The sequence below is a fragment of the Gymnoscopelus microlampas genome (genome assembly GCF_963454915.1).
Source record: "Gymnoscopelus microlampas genome assembly, chromosome: 8".
NCBI classification, from domain to species: Eukaryota; Metazoa; Chordata; class Actinopteri; order Myctophiformes; family Myctophidae; genus Gymnoscopelus; species Gymnoscopelus microlampas.
This window is the reverse complement of record NC_139945.1, coordinates 11,976,067-11,998,432: the sequence shown is the minus strand read 5'-3', so window position 1 is coordinate 11,998,432 and position 22,366 is coordinate 11,976,067. Positions and strand designations below refer to the sequence as shown.

Genomic DNA, 22,366 nt, shown 5'->3' with positions numbered 1-22,366 from the left:
GTGTGTGTGTGTGTGTGTGTGTGTGTGTGTACATGTGTGTCTCATTCTCTCTCTCTCTCTCTCTCTCTCTCTCTCTCTCTCTCTCTCTCTCTCTCTCTCTCTCTCTCTCTCTCTCGCTCTCGCTCTCTCTCTCTGCTGGCAGTGGAGTATGCAGTGTTGGCAGCAGTGACCAGAATAAAAACAGCAACACCAGACACACAGACAGAGAGACAGAGAGAGAGAGAGTGAGAGGAGGGGCAAAAAAAGCAAAGTGATCCATTGAACCTGAGTCTGTGCCCTCTCTCTCTTAATTACACCCTGTCTTGTAATTTTTTCCTTTTTTTTTGCATCATTTAAGCTTCCCCCACCCTTCCCCCCCCCCCCCCCCCCCCCCCTCTCTGCACACTTTAAGACTGTGAGCTCGTAGTGATAATTAGCCAGAGGAGAATAAAACCCAGGCGATCAGCAGAGGGGTGGTGCATTCTGGAACGAGATGGCTAACAGAGAGGTTCTGTCGCTCTTCCGTGGGATCTTCCTTGTAGTGTTGATTCAACGCTCGCTTCAAGGAGGTAAGTGAGATCAAGTGTATGACTGTGTGTGTGTGTGTGTGTGTGTGTGTGTGTGTGTGTGTGTGTGTGTGTGTGTGTGTGTGTGTGTGTGTGTGTGTGTGTGTGTGTGTGTGTGTGTGTGTGTGTGTGTGTGTGTGTGTGTGTGTGTGTGTGTGTGTGCTTTGCTTTGGCAATGTAAACGTATGTTTTCTCATGCCAATAAAGCCCTTTGAATTGAATTGAATTGTGTGTGTGTGTGTGTGTGTGTGTGTGTGTGTGTGTGTGTGTGTGTGTGTGTGTGTGTGTGTGTGTGTGTGTGTGTGTGTGTGTGTGTGTGTGTGTGTGTGAGCGCGGCCTGGGTGAAGTGAGCCTCGACCTCTGCTGCACCATCAATCAAAAGGTTTAGAACAGGTGCAGGTTTTTGTTTATACATTCTACTTGCTGCTCAACCACATGGAAGTGAGAGTTTTATTTAAGTAAAGCGTGTTTTAAGTGATCACATCAATTAGTAGAACGGCTACTTTTGTCAGGTCAGGTTTTGCTGTGACTTTGAACTTAAACATCCCATGAGGTTTAACTCTATTCAATTGGATAATTTCATTGCAGGTGTAACTCATGCATGTGTATTTATTTACACAAAATGCACAGCCCATGCTTAGTGGTGTATATATAGCTGACAGGTGGCTTTCTGTTGTTGCTTAGTGCAGATGAATCAAAGGTATTAATATTTGAAACAGAAAAAAGCCAGGCAACAAAGTACTTCAGGTTTTGTGATTTTAATTTTTCAGTGCATTAGTATAATATCGTCAGGCTGCACTAGATGATTAAAGTTTGTTTAGTCTACCTTATCCTCTGCACAAGTGTTCCTACTGTAAATAATGGCACGATTTAAAAAATAAAAAAGTCAAACTTTCCATTTGACTCTAAGGCCAAGATAACACTCTGTTCCATTGCATTACAGATGGACATCTATCTGTCTCTCATGACATAATTACAAACACAATTGCAAACATGTGCATGTGTGTAGCTGTGGTCTTAATATTGTCCAGGTTTTGAGTAGATAGTTATGCATGCAGGGTTTAGATCAGTGATTATCAACCTTTTTAATGTGTAAGACCCCCATTTTGATATGCATAATTCCATGGCCCCCATTTGATTACTTTTTTCTTTCTTTTTTATTTCTGGGAACCCGATCTACTCTGTAAAAATCCTGTGTTAATTAACCAGATGGTCCCGCTTGTTCGTTCTCTGAGTTACAGACCTGTAACTCCTCAAGGGCCCCTGGAGGTCCCCGGGTCCCGCGTTGAGAAGCAGTGGTTTAGATGGTTGTGGTGAAAGTATTGTCATGGAAGAGCAGATTTGTTGTCCTGGGTAACAGAATGCCTTTGTATTGGCTTTGCCCTGACAAATCGGGCCCATACTGCCTCACATTTTAATCGAGTGCACTCTTCTCTTTCAAAAAATTATATTTTATTGAGAATGCAAAATCTTTTACAAAGATGCATGCACTTTGAATATTACTACCATAATGATCTCATTCTACTGAAGCTCAAATTTATGTGTTGATAAAACGCCACAAAAAAAGGTTTTGAAACACATTTAGTAAGGATTATAAACTGCACAACATTAATTTTTATAGGAGCCTCTTAGAATGTGTTTATTATGCTTATGCATTCTTCAGCTGAAGGTTGCGTTGGCTACAATGGGGCTGTGATCATTAGGTATAGTGAGGAGGAACTATAAAGTGTTTTAAAGTCATTAGTCTCCATAGAATATAAAGTGCCAAACCGCCATATCTCTAAATGACGTGTGTTTCTCAGAAAGGGAGCAGGCAGAGTTGTGAGTTTGTCACTGAGGATTAGCGAGTCTGCAGACAGTGGCAGATTGAGGCTCTGTGTAAAGTCACGTAAAACTCTATGCCCTGTTTTACAGCTCATCATGGGGGACATGAGACTCCAGCTGGTCTCTCTTTTCCCCTCAGTTACACCACACACAACACAAGATGTCCCATAACAAACTCCCAGTAGAACAGCTACAGTACATGTACAATGTGATCTGTACATCTGAGCCTAGATGTGAATGTCAACTTGGCCGGTTTTGACCAGCGCTTCTCCTGAGGTCACAGGTCTCTGGTTTTGACCAGTTTACAGATCTCTGGTTTTGACCATTTGTTTCCCAGTCTATACTGGACTCTTGGTTTCTTTTGGCCAGAGCTTGTTGCAAGGTTACACAGGACTCTTCTGACCAGGTTACAGGACTCTGGATTTGACCAGGTTACAGGACTCTGGTTTTGACCAGGTTACAGGACTCTGGTTTTGACCAGGTTACAGGACTCTGGTTTTGACCAGGTTACATGACTCTGGTTTTGACCAGGTTACAGGACTCTGGTTTTGACCATGGGTTATAGGACTCTGGTTTTGACCATGGGTTATAGGACTCTGGTTTTGACCATGGGTTATAGGACTCTGGTTTTGACCATGGGTTATAGGACTCTGGTTTTAACCATGGGTTATAGGACTCTGGTTTTGACCATGGGTTATAGGACTCTGGTTTTGACCAGGTTACAGGACTCTGGTTTTGACCAGGTTACAGGACTCTGGTTTTGACCATGGGTTATAGGACTCTGGTTTTGACCAGGTTACAGGACTCTGGTTTTAACCATGGGTTATAGGACTCTGGTTTTGACCATGGGTTATAGGACTCTGGTTTTAACCATGGGTTACAGGACTCTGGTTTTGACCAGGTTACAGGACTCTGGTTTGAACGGTGCTTCTCCTAAGTCTATACTGGACTCTTGGTTTCTGTTGGCCAGAGAGCTCATTGCAAGGTTACTGTACACAGGACTCTGGCTTTGGCCAGAGCTCTGGTTTCTTTTGGCCAGAGCTTCTAGTGAGGTTACAGGCCTCTTGCGTGTGTAGATCTGAAGAGTTCACTACAAGCAGAGCTTTGCGGTTGCAGCTTATCTGTTTCAGGGGAGAGAGAGAGAGAATGAGGTGGTGAGCATGTCTTTCCTCCCACTCGTGTTCAGACTGTGAGTTTCCACTCTCTCTCTCTTCCTGCAACACGGCTTTGATTTTCCTCTTGCTCTGTTACTTGGCTGAGAGTGGCTGGGTTGTTTAGCCCTCTTGTTGGAAAGCATGCTTAAAGGTCTGGGGCTGGGTCTGTTCAACAAAAGCCAAGTCCTTTAGTTCTATTTATTTGTTCAAAACTAATTTGTCCTTGGCTCTTTTGATGTGTCTGTTCTTCATCTACCAGTCTCCAGGCAATCTCTAAAAACTGTCAGATGGAGTTAGTTCTTTTTAGATTCAGGAAAAGAATACTTTGCCCATATATAGTCTTTTGATATCTGTTTTATTTTTTATGTTTTATTTTTTTTTACCCCCTGTAAGATTCAGTGATGATGATGATACAAGAATATTTGGGAGGTACTGTAAACCCCAGAGGGTTGTGTTGACACCTTATGATGACATAATCGTAAGCTTTAACTACTTAAATCCTATAGTTCCCCAGGGGTCTATACCTGGCCCCCTCCTTTTTCCCCTCTACACCAAATCTGTTTGGCAAAATTAGCCGATCTACAAGCTCCCAACGTACACATTAACTATCAGGTAACATGACATGCAGGCCATATATTTATCTTGTCTTGTTTAAAATCACTCGTTCGGCACTCAGCACTTGTACCTTGTACCTCTGGAATCAAGGTCATCCGTCCCACTGTGTTGACCGAAAACAAACACGGCTCACTGGAACTTTCAAGATGGGGCTCAGGCAGAATTTACAGCGCGCACTGGACGAGCCAGCGAATATCAATATTGGCCTCGGAGCAAAACTTTGATCTCTAAAAGCGAACATTAAATCCATCCATATCAAAACTTTTCAGAGGTGCTCAAAACCAGCTCCATCTGTGTGCAGCACGCTGCTGCGTTGAGAAAGACCTTCTTTGAGCCGCCGCCAAGGAAGTGTCAATTATCTATAGCGAGTAACATGAAGCTCATTAACGCCCACTTGTTGGTGTTTCTGTGCACAGAGAACACGCGCTCACGCTGGGGGGATGGGGGGAAGATTCACCCAGGGGAGTTAGCAAACGCTTCCCCGAATGTTTTCCATCGGCATAAGCGTGAGAGAGTTATGGCTGAGCACTAGGGACCATCTGGGAAGGAGTTTGTTAATAAATATGCTCCGTGTCATGATACCCTGAAAGGCTGAGCAGGTACACATTTAACCACATTTGACTTCATGTCCCAGTTTTGGGCATGTACGTGAATATTTATCTTATTTTTTTATATTATTATTATAGGGGAAAAAAGCCCATATTAAAGGGATAGTTGACCCAAAAAATTACTTATTTTCTATCGATTACACATCCCATGAAGCCTTGAATTCATGGAGATTTTTTGTTTTAGTCGCATTCTTTAGCCAATAATTTGATGACCGGCGGAAAGATGCTAGGAAGATGATAGGAAAAAAGTCATTTTGGAGGTGAACTATCTCTTTAACCCATCTAAAAATGCCTTCTTAATCAGTAAGTTCTCAAACCTTTTTGTGCCAAGGACCCCCAAAATGATATGTATTTGGCTGCGGACCCCCATCTGAAAAGGTTTTGTGCCAGGGACCATTGTTTCCCCTTTATTATTTTATTTTTTTAAATAGCAACAATACATCTGTGAGCTTGCAGATCGGCTATTTTCGCTGTTCGTCATATGACAAAGTATATAGGTCTTAGTATTATATAATGGCATATGATTATATTCGGATTCACAAGACATAAATTACTTGTAGATAATACTCGACTGGCTGAAAATGCTGATACTGATATTGTCCTTCTAATGTGTGAGGGGGCCGTGTTTTTTCAATTACTTTCTCATTAATTAAAACAAAGAAAAATTGGAAAATGAAAAAATAACAAATAAAAAACTACTTTTATGAAAAAAGTAATTGAAAAAGCACGCCCCCTCACGTATGTTTTCGATTCGATTTCGAATCCATATTGGTCAAAATGGAGTTTGAAGTTACAAGAAAAGAAACATCCAATTACGTTTATTTTCAAGCCGCACTGTTTCACCTAGAGATAAAATCCCCATTCTAGAAGCAAGGCGGCCTGGAGGGCGGGTTCTAAGACCAGTCTTTCCATACGTACATAACTGATCACAAGACCCCCCCAAAAATCTCATTCTCCTGGTTCTAGGCTGCGCATAACGTGGGGAACATTTTCTCATTTCCACACATCAGCCCTAAGGTATATAAATGACATAGTTTAATGTTACAAAAGGGGTGGTATTCCCCTTTAAGTGGTTAACTCTGTAAAAGTGGACACTTGCAGGTAAACTTTTCACTCCCAGCACTCTCAAATCTTTAGCACTTCACTCCCAGAGTTAAATTTACACTCGGTATTCTTGCGGTGTAGACTAGAGTGGTTGTGGGTTCACCTTCCCTACAATGAAGCATGTCCATCTGTAGTAACATTCTATAAACAAACAACATCTGTCAGACAGCTAGAGAGAGGGATGGATGTTATTCTGATCAAAATAAATCTGTGTTGAAACAACTTGGGCTCATAGTCGAGTCTTGTTTGGGGAGCTAAATTACCTCGCTGAACCAAACCCAATATCTACGACCACCTGCCTCTTCAGTTTTTCCTGTGGAAAGGGATCTTTGCAGGGAATTCCCTAATCCCTGAGTTCAGATTTGACTTTTTTTATTGTATTTTCTTTTAGTATTTCATCATGTCATCAAGGTGAACCCTTTACTACAGGTGCTGTAGACCCAGTGGTTCTCAAACTTTTTCATGTCAAGGACCCCTAAATGTATGTGTTTGGCAGCGGACCGCCATCTGAAAAGGGTTTGCCAGGGACCCCCAGAAGAGATTTTTTTTTTTATTCAATTAATCTTCATTTTCGATATTTTTCAAATATTTCCAAAAATAGCAGATGTACTGTACAAGCTCGCTGCGTGGCACAAAGTGACACACTGTGATCTTGTATATCTGCTATTTTTGAATAGCCAACGTATGAAGCATGGATAAAGTGGTTATAAAATAGCCAATGTGTAAAGCATTGATAAAGTGGTTAAAATTATAAAATGAAAAGTGGTTAAAAGTAGTTAATAGTGATGCTGTATTAACTACTTTAGCCACACTTTGAGAACCAATGCTATAGATAACATTCAGCCACTAGATATCACACTATTTCCCCGATTCGCGTCTGCAAGGTGGCGATTATGCAGTTTGCACCGTTGTAACGCGGCGCCTGATGCCTCCAAGTCTCTAAAGAGGGAAAAAAATGTTCTTTCCCCAAAGAAAACGGAAGCAGCATGGATAATGGTGGCTGTCAGCTTAACACATGTAATCAATACAATTCTTTTGGTCCTGCCAAAATGATTAAAAAGTATTATTTCACAAGCATAATACATTTTTCGGGGGGGAAGTGACACTTTTATTCCACACATTTTTAAAAGCTCTGTGGATGTATTATTTTTGTTTTACCATTTGTCTACATTAAAATACCACCAATGGACAGACTAGTCAGCTAAGTGTTTTGTGCCCTCTGGAATCAATATTTCTCCAATATTTCTCTCCACAAACCCCTCCCCCTCCCCGGGGTGCGTGTAATGTAATCAGACCATACTCAGTTTTTACATCTTAAACGCCAAGAGTGTATTAATGAAGCATAGGAAATCCTATTCCTCTGTTTCACACTTCAGTGTGTGTGTGTGTGTGTGTGTGTGTGTGTGTGTGTGTGTGTGTGTGTGTGTGTGTGTGTGTGTGTGTGTGTGTGTGTGTGTGTGTGTGTGTGTGTGTGTGTGTGTGTGTGTGTGTGTGTGTGTGCGTGCGTGCGTGCGTGCGTGCGTGCGTGCGTGCGTGCGTGCGTGCGTGCGTATTCGTTCCTCTCTCCAGACAGCCTCAATGACACCACTGGCAAAATGTATTCCAGAGTCATTAGTTTTTATGATGGACAGAGCATAATGACAGCAGACCTACCAAGAAAGCGCAGCAGGGCCAGTTGCTGCTGAGATGAAAAAGGGGGAAAATACATGTATATAGCGTCTCTGTTCCGACACAGAGTCTCATAAGAATTAAGGAAAGCGGGTGATTTAGTGCTGAAAGGCCATAGCTTGCCTCATTTGGCGTTTGCCAGGCAGGGGCTCAGTCAGTCAGTCAGTCAGTCCCTCAGAACTTCAGAGGGATTTAATACATTAATTCTCCCCATCAGTGACATGCCACTGGCTGCAGTTGAAGGTGAGTGAAATCACCGCGGATCGGATGGCACACCTTGGCCCCGTTCGAGTGCTGCTCGGGTGATGAATTGCTCTTTTGCACTGTGACGGTAGGTTGGTAGATTCCCAATCTGATTATTGTTGAATCTCCCAGCGAGTGGAGTGCCGCGCTCCGCGCGCCTTTATTGAAGGAGTGTGTTGTGTTATAAACACCTCTCTGGCCCCTTATCCCTGCTCTGGCAAACATCAGCAGCCATCCATCCACAGCCAAACTACCTTAACGTGACACCCGGGGCGCGTCCTGTGGCGCGTTGGCACCGCACCGCACCGCCAGACCCCATGCCATAGAGGTCTTTTAGAGTTCTGCCAGAGGGCGGCACGGTTAGTTCTGTAATTGGATCAGGACGTTGATAAAACCCACGGACACACTTAAAACCACCTTAAACTTGTTGTCCCTATTTTATCATGTCATTATTGGCGAAAATGTATGAAGAATTGTGACAATAACAAATCTACAAGCTCACACACGTGGTGCATCATCGTTAGGTAGTTTTTTTGTTTAGTTTTTCTTTATGAATTTTTGTATTAACGTGAAATCAATGGCTTCCATTACAGCATGCAAACTTTCCAGGAATAGAAAGCCTGCATTTTCTATTAGCTTGGATTCCCCATCGATGATGTCACTGGTAGGCAAGTTTCTGAACTGTCCACAGCCCTCTACTGAGACACGGACAAAAATGCTACCATATTATCATCAGCATTATCGAGGACCGATTATATGAAGACAGGTTGGAAATGGGTGAAGTCGTCCTTTAAGAGATACAAGATTTCTGCCAGGCAGTGTTGAGACTTACACCTTCTGTGCTGTGGTGAATGTTAGCACATGGTAGGACCTGGAAACCACGTCGTCCTCGCCACATGTCATCATCGGCTTCCTGCTGACCATATGGCGAACAAATTGTTTGGGTCATTCAAGTATTTTGAGTTTCCAGTTTCCAGGGCAGAGCCAGGGGTTCAGAGAACACACAGGTCGCCACGGACCATGAGACTACTTCACCATATCCGATGTCTTGGCTTTCATAACGGCTCGCTATAGGAGAATGCTAACAATCTGGACATTCAATTAATCTTTGGCAGTTTTCACATCTAAATTAGTTTCTCCTCCTCCACTACACACAGTGAGGCATTTCAGAACAGGGGTTGTAGTGTAGTGTGGCTGGGAAATCACTTATACCCCGACCGTGTGTTGTAAGTCGGCAGTCATTACGAACATGTTGGCTATGAAGTGCTCAGATCACACTTTTTTACTGTATCTACTGTTATGAGGCTAGGGTTATAAGAACTGGACCATGACCTGTTTTTTAATGGACGCATAATTCAAACGCCAGTGCACTGGAAATATCTCGAGTGGAACTGCACATCATATTTTACTACGTTGTGTACTGGATTTATGCAAAACAGATGGAGAGTTTAATGCATCACACTTCCCTCGCAAATAGTTGCCCCGATTTGGTGCTTGAGCATGTTTATGTGACAGACACTACACGCTTCTAATAAAAACACAATTTGTGTACAAGCGCCTCGTTGCTGTCGGGTGGAAAACCTTGTATGTCCAAGACCGCTACTTTTCAGGAAATGGACAAAAAAAAACCTGTGTTCCAATGCATCAGTCTTTTTAGTACTTTTCATTGGTTTAATATTGATAAAAACCCACAGACACACTGAACAACTTTCAACTTGTCTGGCCCTATTTTAGACAAAAGATTGGGGTGGCCAAGAGAGCCCCGCCTGGGAAGGCACCAGAGGTCCCGTTCCAGGCTTCCAGCCTTAGCAATGTGTCGAAGTGTCCCTGAGCAAGACACTTGTAAACCCCTTACTGCTTCCCACCTCCCTGCGCTCCTCTGTGGGCAGCACTCAGCTGGGTGAGGCTGAAAACTATAGTTCCCCTGCGGGATGAAATAGGTATTTAAAAAATAATAATACTTGCGACGTGCTGTGAGCTTGTCGAACGGCTATTATCTCTATACAGTAGTTGTGCAAGATACTGAGATGAAATATGGAGATACAAGGTTTTTGCCCGACTGCAATGATACAGTATGTGCATGCTGCATAATATCGTTGCTGTTGGGCAGAAACCGCTTATCTCCATATTCTAACTTTTTGTGTTTTTTTCGTAAATTAACGCCCTACTTGATCATACTACAGCGTCACCCAAAGCATAAAAAAGTAGCAGATCTACAGGCTGGAAACGCGGCGCAAAGCCACACGTTTTGAGCTTGTAGATCTGCTACTTTTGAATTTGTTGAATTTGTTTTGGACATATATGAGGTTTCCACCCGACAGAGACGATATCGTATCTCTGAAGTACAGGCTACAGTAAGGCCTCATTTTTACAGAACAAGCCAACAACGCTGGCCGTTACTGTAGCTTGTAGTTCCAGTTGGCAGGTGTCTGCGTGCTTCGTGACAGATTATAAATTATAGGCATAACGCTTGATTGTTGCTCTCAATCAACACCCTACGAGGAGCCTCGCTGGCCCGTGACACGGAGCAAAGTATTGTGTTTCACAGTGTGTTTTGGCGAATAGTTTTGGTTAGCAGGTAAATATCAGCCCTGGCCTAGCGTCTGTCTCTCCCGGTTAGATGTTTGGTCTGTGATCGAGCGGTGCCAAGTGTTCAACAAAGAGCCACATTAAGATGAGATGATTCATCCCAGAGCCTGAGACCTGAGCTGAGGCCTCACCAGACTGTGTGAGCTGCCTGGTGGGAGCCAGCGTTGCCAGAGTTTGTCAAGAGAAACGAGCCCAGGCCAGGTCTATGAAAACAAGCCCCAAAATAAGCGTCTATAGGGCAGGTCAGTCAAATGTTGGTGGCTAATGTTGTTTTAGATCAGTGGTTCTCAAACATTTTCATGTTCAAGGACCCCCAAATTAATATGTATTTATTTGGCCACAGACCCCGCCCATCTGAAAATATGTTGTGCCAGTGAGTGACCCCCATGCAAGATTTTTGTTGTTATTTGTTTTTTTCAAGATTTGGAAAAAAAGAACCCTTGAAAATAGCATGCAGTATCTACAAGCTCATTGTGAGCTTTTACTGTAGATTGGCTATTTTCAAATATAGGGTCAAAGTGATTTTCCTGAAACAAGCCCAAATAAGCAACTACTTTAGAAACAAGCCACCCCCCCCCCCCCCCCCCCCCCCCTGCAACCCGCAAACTACCAATATTTACAAGCGACTTAACAGATATACAAGTCCAAAGTCGCTTGTAATAAGCAGACATGGCAACACTGCCAAGGCTCTGGAAAAGGCTCCTGTGAGGAATGTGTTCCGTTTGTTGAAGGTTCTTGGATGCACCACCCGCCTGTCCGTTAAACCCGAGCTCCTCTCGTCTGCTTTGAACCAATATTTGCACGTCTTTAAAAGAAATCGATTTTTATCCTTTAATAGAGAGAGGGCACGAAGCGAGAGGGAGAATTCTCAGATCATTGGCGCTCGTAAAAAAAAAGTTCCATCTGTGGGATGTTTGAAGCAGCTTGTCAATTCCTAGTTTTATGACAGGCATGAGGAGTTGTAAATTAAAGGTATTGCATCTTATCCTTTTTACTGGGGACGTTTTGATAGCGTTTTCTTTGTAATATTTTTCCTGTGCCTCAGGCTGCCCTGTTTTATATGACGTGGTTAAAGGGAACATTAGGAAAGAGCAGACCATTATTCTGAAGGATAAAAACACTTAGTAGCCTGCCTCACAGTCAGGTGTGAGGCAGGACTAAATGATAGGATATTGATATATATTTTGGGCAGTGGTTCTCAAAATTTACCCCCGGTCCCATGGGTCCTTGAGTGGATTCAAGGGGGTTGTGAAAGGTGTGGCATAAAATATGGCATAAAATCTGTTGATCAGCTATTTTCAAAAAGTCTTGAATTTTAATATTTTGTAATCATTTTAACAAACACAAATATTGTATGGTGGTGACCCCCATGCCCCCTGCCCAAAATATTTTCAGATTTGGGTCCGCAGCCAAATACTGAAATTGAGAACCAGTGATTTAGGGGTTGAAGCATTGAAGCTGTCGGGACCCTATTGTTTCTTCTTCTCCCCTAAAAGTATGTGGGTCTCAGAAGCAATAACGGCTACAGTGACCCACTTGGCAGATGGGTTGAAAATCTAACCCACTAACATACTGACTGGCCAGATGGTGGCGCTATAACAACAAACATTATATTTTGACTGACACTATTGTTTTGAAGTCACTCAAAAAAATACATCTGGATTCTATGGGTCCAGACAAAGGTATTCATACTGTATATATTGAGCCTAATTAGATTTTCTGCCATTTTTAATTTTGTCCAAATCAGGTTTTGTTTTTCACTACGCCTAACGCAATCGGCATCAAATTCAGCACATAGCATATCTGGGCCAAGCCAGAGGAAAGTAGCTTTTCGGATTCCATACGGTTTTTAAATTAAGTTTAAGTTTTATGTTTAATTTTGCATAAACACTCTTAAATCAAAATTGGCAGATGCTATTGTAACCAAACTTGTTGCAGGTGTTCGGAATTGAGTTTTACGACAATCATAAAGACGTTGTAAAGGTATTGCATCTATTCCATTTAACTGGGGACATTTTGATAGCATTTCTTTTTTATATTTTTCCTGTGCCCCAGGCTGCCCTGTTTTATATGACATGACTAACAGGAACATTAGGAAAAAAAGCGGATTCCATTATTATTAGGGACCGAACAACAAGCACAAACACAAATATGTTGTGGCATAATATGTCATTAGTACTGCCAAGTCATGGTTGTAGCCATAACTAAACCATGTTAGAAACCCCAATGATAAAAGTTGGGAAATTCCAATTAAAAGCATTACGTCAATTCAATGAAAGTCCTGGCAGGGAAAAACACGGCACACCGTTTGGTATAAGTTTCAATATGCATGTAACAGATGGTCTCTCAGTAAACATGACTTAAAGGATGTTTGGCATCGCTCGGTACGGGTCCAAACCCTCGCTCAGTGCACGTCCAAACCAAACAATTAAACCGGCGAGTTCCTGTAAATGTTACATTTATTTTGTTAACACCCACAGGTAATAGATTCAAGTAACCTTTGGACCGTGTCAAATTCGGTTAAAATACAATACTACACTGGATACTGATCAAAGTTACAGGATAAAGATTTTTGTGACCTTGCATATATTGCATTTAATGACGTCTTAAGTGTATAAAATGCAGCGTACTTGGGCTTGCCAGAGTATAAGAGTAAACATGGAAATGGCTCTATCTGGTTCATAAAGGTGATTCATGTCCCTTGACAATCGTAAACTTTTTGCATGCCTTGGGACTGCTCTTGGGAATAAACTGACTCTTATTTTAACAACTTATTTTTGTTATCATAGGTAATAAGAAGCGGCACATTGCTTGCATTTGTCGTGGAACTTGGTGTGTGATAGATGAGTGCCTCGAGAGGAAGGAAACACAATAAATTAACTGAAAGCGAAGCTATACACTGTATATAGTGACAATTACTCTATCAGGGGTCTTCAACGTTTTTCAGGCCAAGCTGAGGGAGATGAATAAAATAATTGTATAAAATAATTATTGTATAAAATAATTGTGTTGCAGATTAAAACATTTCACAGATTTGGATTCATGTTAATGTGTATTTTCAGACAGTTAACCACTTCAAACCTCAATACTTGTACCTGGTCTGCTCTTTTCTTTGCCAACTTCCGGCTAATGTTCCCCTCAGAATAGGGATGCTAGGGTTAAAGTGGTTAATGTAAAAACAAAAAAGTTCCAATCACACACATATTTGGCGGCCCTGCTGTAGTAACTCTGAGTACCTCCTAGGGGTCCCGGACCCCCTGTTGAAGACCCCTGCTCTATATTATTCAGGCTTTGGTTTATCATGTGCTCCAGTATACTGTAAGTAACTAACTACAAGTACTGTCATTACTGTATTGAGTAGCTTTTTCTTTTTAAAAGTACTTTATGGGGACTTTTTATTAGCATCTATTTGACAGTCACAGTGGACTGAGACAGAAACATGGAGAGAGAGAGTGTAGGGGAGAGCCATTCAGCAAAATGGTCCGGCCGGCTGGGAATCGAACCGGGGATTCGCTGATGGGCATTAGTGCCCATGTGGTACATGCCCTACCTGACCACCTCGGATGGCCCCTTGAGTGGTATTTTCTAAAATTAGTTGTTCTCCTTTCACATAAATGAACCATAGCATCCGGATTCTGAGCATGTCATAAGGTGAACATCCGGCCAAAATAGGTGAACTATCGGCGAAAATTGCAGATCTACAATCTTCTCACAACGCGATGACATGCGATGCGTTGTGAGCTTGTAGATCAGCTATTTTCGTTGTTTTGACATACGACAAAGTAAACAGGGGTTTAAGCGGTCAACGTTTGGTCAAGTACTGTACTTAACTGCATTTTGGGAAAGACAAGAATTACAGAACAGCTTACAGTTACGCTGTTATTATGACACAAGAGTAGTTTGCTCTGATCCTATTTTCCCCTCATAAGGGCGACCTTTGAAGCAGTTTTCCTCTAAAGAACAGATTCCCACCACTGTGGAGAGCGTCATTGAATTGCAGAAAGACAGGTTGGCAGGACACATTCATACTGAAATGATTACACAAGAAATCACGCTGTAGCTTAGTGGGTAGAGAGGCTGTCTGGTAATCACAAGTTCATGACCATCTGAGCAGCCATCAGCTGGGTGAAGCAGAAACTGAATCCCCCCCCCCCCCCCCTCCGCAGAATTAACAATGGTCTCCCCTTCTACTTGAGCAATATTTTAATCAACTTCCACTACTTGAGTGGTATATTCTAGTAGTCTACTCCCCTTTAGATTGTCCATTCCCTGCTGTCTTCTGGGTCATCTTTTTGTCTGTCTCTCAACAGAGCATGTACTGTACTACTGTATGATCTGATTTAATAAGCCCTTTTTTCTGAGAGAGCGCCAAAGTATGCGCGCTGTCTATTCAGCCTAGCTTGTAGTGATTTCAGATGGTTGATGGTTATCAGAGACCGTAACTTTCGTTCTTGTCATGCTTCATACCAAAATCTTAAATACTTATAGTGGAGGAATCCACAGCTGTTACAAATCCCTTCTCTTCTGGGGTTTTTTTCTTCTTTTTTTTTGTTTCAAAGGCATTTTATTCCTAATCCTTGAGATCTACTGTCAGACTCCAATGAGAATGTCTCAGCCAAGATACCACAGAGCTATAGAGATAGAGTGTTTGACCATGTTTTTAAGCCTGATTTATGCTTCGGCGCCAAAGTGTTGTGCAAACATGTCACTCAATAAAAAGCACATTATCTTCAACTTGAGAAAAGTTTGATGTATAATAAGTATGATGTATCATGTCGAACGTGAGCAAGACTTTAAGCCATTCCCTCTCCTTTTAGACAGTGGAAAAAAGTACTCAAATGTTGTACTTAAGTAAAAGTATCAATACTGCATTGTAGAAATACTCTGTTACAAGTGAAAGTCCAGTAATCAAAATGTACTTGAGTTAAAGTACAAAAGTATTGGCATCAAAAAGTACTCATTATGCAGAATGTCCCGGTATCACATATAACATTTGTTGAAAGCTTTTGAAAATAGCAGATCTACAGTACAAGCTATCTCACAGTAGCAGAAAATAGCAAATCTCACGCTGCGACGCATTGTGAGCTTATAGATCGGCTATTTTCAAATAGCCAAAGTTTAAATAGGGCTGAAGTGGTTAATGTATGTTTTGTAATAATAATTAAAATCTACAAAGTCTACACTAGTAACTAAAGTTTTAAAATAATTGTAGTGGCGTAAAAGTATAATATTTGCCTCTGAGATGTAGTGGAGTAGAAGTAAAAGTATAGAAAATTGGAAATACTCCAGTAAAATAAAAGCATCTCAAGTACAGTACTTGAGTAAATGTGCTTAGTTACTTTCCACCGCTGCTTTTAGAATACAGCTGTCTGCATGTAGAGGGTTTATTTGACTTTGCATACCTCACAGTGATGCTCTGCTACACAGATGTGTCAGTCACAGCGAGGCCGAGGTTCAGGCTGAGGGCCTCCGAAGCCTCCACTCAGAGGAGCACAAGTGGAGGAGTGAGTGAGTGAGTGAGTGAAGGGAAAGCGAGATATATTTATTTATTTCAATTTGGACTCTCGTAGACCTTCCACACAGTTTGGTCATTACCTTGTAAAAGTGCTCTATAAAATATACAGTGTGAAACTGTATGGACAAAATATAGGGTGCAGTTGCTTCCGCATGCTTAATAAGTGGTACAGTCTGGGTGTACTGTACCAACCACAGCTTCACCTGATGGTTATGTCCGGTTGGAACAATTGGTTATAGCTTTGTGTAAAAACACAACCTTTCACAGCAGTGAAAAGATTTCTTGTGATTAAAGGTAGGCCAACAGATTAGGGACTGCTTCAGATATTTACATATACTATTTACAATTTAGGCATTTAGCAGATCCAGAGCGATTTACAGTAAGCATACATCAAATGCATCGTCAACAAATGAACCTGGCATCTGTCTAAATAACATGCTTTTAAATTGTATTTTAACCTTTGCATAAGCCTGCAAGGTCGTCAAGGCTAGGGCAAGTGCTATGGCAAGTGTTACTACGCCACATCTACGCAAACACAGAATAAGGAGCACACACCTGCGTTGACGAGGTGCTGGCCACGGCAGATAATAATGTTGACAAGGATGAGGCCGCACAGCTCTTAGCCACGATGCAGAAAGTTTAATAAAAATGAAATGAAACCAACATTTCGACAATACAGTCTTCCTCAGGGTTTTGACGCCACATCTAGACATTAAATCAGTTGCTTTTGTGATATAATTGTATGAAAATAAACTTCAAATTACATATCTGAAAAGGTGACTGTACAGGTAGCAGAACGGAATTGAAGAATCATAACATTGCGAGTGGAGGAAGTTGCTACTGTAGCTGTACACACTGTGTAGACAGTACTTGGTACGGTATATGGCCTATAAATAAATTGTAAATGTCTAGCATTCAAAAGCAGCAATACTTCCAATGCTCTGGTAGCCTTGCTATTGTTAAATATGAAATTAGATGTATATTGTTGATATAAGTGTCCTTGTATTTGTTTATAGGGAACCTGGGTGAGTTTTAAGGGTGGACCTGTTCCACTCCTTGACATCACAGACCTTGAGTATGGAAAATGTTGGTGGCGGGCGAGATTTAGCTGTTCAAACACCGATTTCCAACCTTCATATATAACATATTTATTGTTTATGAGAATGCCAAGTTATAATATATAGGTTTTTCCACATTATTTGAAATTTCCAGCATTTAAAAGGAGCGGTTGTCCTGTCTTTATTTCCCCTCAAACCATCAGTTATGAACAGATAGATGTGTGCCGGATTCTCTAAAAGTCAGGAGGTAAAAAATAATGAAGTGAAATGACAATAAGATTTACAGTAGTGTAAATCTTATTGTCCCCCAGGGGTCCTCGAGTGGGCTCCAGGGGGTCTCCAGCTAAATGATTGATAGTTAGGAACCAAATGGACCCTATACCAAATGGATTTTGTTCCATTTGTACACTTTCGAAGTAACCTAACCTTTCAGTGTAGACCGGGTCCCAGAGATGAAAATGTATCAAATAGGATCATCAAACTGGTGAAGTCCTTAAAATGAAAGTAGAGACATCAAATTAATGTCCTACTTGATCATACTACAGCGTCACTCAAAGTAGCATATCCATATTCGCGCCGCGTTTCGAGCTTGTAGATCTGCAACTTTTTCTATTTTTGAATTTGAATGCTGAAAAGTAACTGTGTTGGACATATGAGGTTTCCACCTGACAGAGACGATATGAGCAAAAAGTCTGAAAGCAGGTGTTAAGAATGGCAATGTCTCTGTGTCATTAATGATGAGGCCATGGTGTGTGTGTGTGTGTGTGTGTGTGTGTGTGTGTGTGTGTGTGTGTGTGTGTGTGTGTGTGTGTGTGCGTGCGTGCGTGCGTGCGTGCGTGCGGTTCATGAGTGTCTGTGTTCCATGCAACTTGTTCCATGGTCCCTCAGCCAATCCATTCAGTTAAAGAGACCAATTATTTGACACCCACAGAGCATGGTCATAAAAATATCTCACCAGTTTGTTGTAACTGACGTGAAATCTAAGTCTTTTAAGTAACAAATTACAATTGTAAAAAAAAGACTTGTGTCATAAACATGGGAGTTATTAGGCGGAAAAATATCCATCATTGAGCTTAAAGAGTTTAATTCGATACATCATAATCTTTCTAATTTGTCCTCCATCCAGCCATTAAAAACCCTTACAAAGTTACAAGTGACAATAAATGCTTTCATTTGTTCCTAGATTCTATGGTGCTTTGTTTAGACTGGCTGTATCTCTGCTATTGATATTGTTCTTAGGCAGAATCAAATAAAAACTCTTGCCTGCCTTAACGGTCGATAAACATTTCACTTGTCAAGCTCAATAAAGATTGATATATTGTACCACTAAACTAAATAATGGACACGGTGTGCAGTACAGTTGGACGTACTCTTCCCACCTGCCTGTTCAGTGTTTGACATTTAAAACAATGTCAGGTAAGAGATAAGATAAGAGTGTACCTGCTAAATGCCTAAATAGTAAAATGGTCAATGCTGTGTGTGGATTAACCTCATGAACCCTAAAATGTAAAATGTCTAGCTTGCCACCAGATAGTACCACCCCCCATATTGTACAGTATGTCTTGATTATGAATTGAATACATAGTAAACAAGCCATCACGGTTATCCTTTTAGCATTACTTACATAATGCAAACTGTTAATAAAGTATTACTCAATCAATCAATCAATCAATCATCCCTATTCTGACCATGTCATAATAGGCGAACATTCAGTAAAAAGATCTACACTGAACAATCCACACTGTAAAATCTTCAGTATTCATTTAACTCTGAGAGTGTACAGAACCAAATGGACCAGTAGACCCTTAGAGGTTCCATTTGGACCCCCTGGTGGTCCCTAGACCCGACATTGAGAACCAGTGCTCTAGTCTACACACCACTCCATATGGCTCACAAATGTGATGTTTTGGTGCGATATGTGAATTCATGGATGGAATTCAGATCTGACTGTCCCTTGAGCCTGTTTGGGTTTTAGACTGTCTGTTGATAAAATCAACGGGCGGCAGACTCTACTCAACGTATTCTCAAATTCTGCCTCTGCTGGTCAGATGGATGTTTTGCAGGCCAATCTCGACCTTTTGTTCTCAATCCAAGACTTTCTCATGGGCCCATGGGAGTTCAGTCACAAGAATGCAAGCACTGTATTTAATGACGATGAGGATAATTATGATCAATCATCAAGAATTCTACAAATGTAGAATAGGCCAGGTCAGGTCACTTGGCGGAGGTAAAAATATGCCTTATTTGGCCTGGCTGTCTGTGAACCCATTGCACTTTATGTGTGCCTGCCCCTGGAAATGTTTTACAGTAGTAGCAACGGGATCCTGACCAAAGGAAATAAAGTGGAGCAGGCCCTTTCTGCCTCTCTCACTCGCCGAGACAGGAAATCCTCCCTTTGATTGTGAAACGCATGTAGCGGTAGAAGAACAGCCACTACTCCACCCTGGCAGAGAGGAGGCTGTCCCACCTGACTGCTCCACCAGTGAAGCCAGTGGCACTGAGCTGGATCACTGAACGGGCCTGTCGGGCTCAGGCCCATGCTGGGCCCAAAGGTCAGGGAGGCCCTCTAGAAAATGTGGCCCATTGTTCCAGAGTCCAAAATATCACCAGCTGAACCCAAAAAAAATGCCATAATACCAGGTTGAAAGTGATTAAACAAACTCACATAAGTATGTATTACCAATGATCATATTAGTATTGCATCTCTGGAAGGTGTAGCCTAGTTATTTCTCATACTGTAGGCTTAAATTGAACCTGCATGGGGGCCAGTGAGTGGAAGGGAAGGGGAGACACAGGGGAAATCCACCCATGCTGCCCATAGCTGATTGGTTAGAGTAGCGTCCACTGTTTATAATAGTGGGTTAAACGCAGAGGGCGCATTTCACCATATGTGCAAATATAGAGTGACAAATAGCCCAAAGGGAGTGGGGGCCAAATTAATACTATTACCCAGCTGATGGCTGCTCAGATGGTCAGCACTCAGGCGGGAGCTGTTAGGGGTTAAGCGTCTTGCTCAGCGACACGTAGACATGGACGGGCTGGTGACCTTTTAATTACCTAGACAGCCTCTCTACAACCACCAGGGATGAATGTACATTGTGGGTTTACATATTATTGCGGCTCTCCATTGTTAATGCTGACAGGTGCCAAAAAGTGATCCCCTGCCAAAAAGTCCAGATATCCAGATAGAAGCAGCTGTAGACATACATAAACTGGGCAATCAGTTTTTGGCAGACGGCGGCTTTTTGGCAAAGCCACCTGTCCGGAAATACTGTCTGTGACTGAATCTGGTTTTAGCGCTGACCTGTTTCTCATAAAAAAAGAGAAGTGCCCACAAAAACTAAACACTATTTTCCTACATACTTTTCCATTTGTGTCACCTTCTTTGGGCGATAAACACACACCTTCCAATATATGTAACCCTATGCTTGATCCAGCTACGGAAACTACTGTTATGAGGCGTTATGGGAGATGTAAAGTCAGAATGGCTGGGAGTCTATGATGCTAATATTGTTTGTTGCAAAGAGCGCTGAGAGTGTGATGGGGGGTAATTCATATTTCCCATGCTTTTTTGTCTTTTTCCTGGCTTGCTTGTTCTGAGCCTGATTGCCCAGGGGAAGTAGAACTCTACTGCCCTATAGGTTATGTGACTACGGAACATCTTGCCATCCAGAAATGGGGTCATCCCTATGTTCCTCAGGTTCTATGTTCCCTGGGTTCTATGTTCCCCACTTACCTCAGGGTTAGGGTTTGGCTAGGTTATGTGATGAGCCTGCGAACTTGGCTGACAAAACATTCATGGTCTTGGTCCTGGAAGGAGGGAAGCCTAAATGCACTGGCTGCAAACCCTCTGCATGGCTTTGCAGTTGAGGTCAGTGCAGTTCCCATAGCAGGCAGTGATGCAGCCACTAGTTCATGTTCTTTTGACTCAGACGTGAGCGTTGAGCATAAGGCCAAAACTTCAGGGGAAACCAGATCGTGTCTCGCCTCATCCAGCATCATGACCGTCCCAATTAGGAACCGGTTGGAGAGCATCCTCTCTCACCCGTCCGTCCGCGGGTTCCTACATGAGATCATTTGTTATCCCAAAGATACGGCTGCCATCTCCTTTCAAATAATGTGTCACTCATAACAGTTTGCACCCACCCTATTTACACTCCCACACTTTGTGTTATAAGAGTCAGAGGGTCAAAAGAAAACATTATACGGAGTCCAGTCACACAGCACACAAACCGTATAAATCTGTGTTGGCACACTCGCTGTTGGTGGAGAGAAAGCTTTGTGTTATTCTTAAACAAAAACAGACAGGCAGACCAAATATTGTTGCCTCGTTTTATAATCAGATTTGGTGTGTGATTTCGGGGGGGATCTGTGTAGAAATGACGACGTTGTCCTTTGCTAACCTCAAAACACAAGAGGAGTTGCGTCACTACTTCTACATTTTCTCCGGCGCAGACCTTCGTTTGCAGTTTACGTTTGCCTTCCAACCAAAATGACTTAGTGAGCTTATTGGTGTTCCCTGTTCCATTTCATTCAAAGGCTTTAGTGTACTAAAACTCTCTGTCTTGTTCTCAATCCTTGTTAGTTTTGTCATCTCTGATCTTAACGACATCATCTCTCCTTCCCACCCCAAGAAGTTTAATGTCTTAAGCCTGCGTTACACTTGTGTGTGGGTGTCATCGCCCACTGAAAATAACATTGTGGTCAAAAGACCACAATTGAAATAAGCTCTCAAGTTGTTTTGTGTTTTATCGGTTTGACAGATATGTGTACTGTAAAGATATGTTCATGTATATGCATTGTGTCAATAGAAACGTTATTCAATCAATCAAAGCCGATCTTCTGTATTAGCTTGTAGATCTGCTATTTTTGCTCTACGCACAAGTATAAATTGGCGCACAACTATAAGTATAAGCTAGGCATTATGTTTCTGAATTTAACAGCAGACTGGTTACCAACACTTATCGGATCTGACTCCTCATTTGTTTAACTCCAGCTGTTGAAGAAACGTTGATGTCATTGTGGTGGCAAAAACCACAATGACAAAAAAAGAAACCTTTCAGAATGTCATAGCTTGTTAGAGCCAACGGTCAAATCCCGCCTCAACACAACGGACGACCATGCACGCGTGTGTGCTTAATGTATTGCCTGGCTTTTCCTCTCGTTGCTTTCCCCCATAGGCTCAAATCCTTGGCAAATTGGCATTTTACATCCATTTCCATTTCTACAAGCAAACCGGACCAGACACTAATGCCATATAATATGCATCCCTAATGGCCGTGCTACACTCGGCGGACACATCGCTAAAATGCAAAGGGTTCACACAGAACTCACTAATAAACACACGAACGCCTTTTGACATGTGGCTTAAATGAATTGGCCTCCCAACACATGAAAGAGTCATTAAACATAATCATCACGGTCCTGCAGTCCGTAGTCCCCT

At 42.1% G+C, this 22,366-nt stretch overlaps 1 protein-coding gene across 1 annotated transcript in view; it reads left to right on the top strand.

Moving 5' to 3' along the window:
• The first annotated feature begins 249 nt into the window (after nucleotides 1-249).
• The window catches only part of elna (elastin a), a 125,109-nt gene continuing 102,992 nt past the window's right edge, over nucleotides 250-22,366 (top strand). The window contains exon 1 of the mRNA XM_084065218.1: nucleotides 250-548. Coding sequence (XP_083921344.1) covers nucleotides 473-548 — 76 coding nt within the window. The 5' untranslated portion in view covers nucleotides 250-472. The remainder of the gene's footprint in view (nucleotides 549-22,366) is intronic.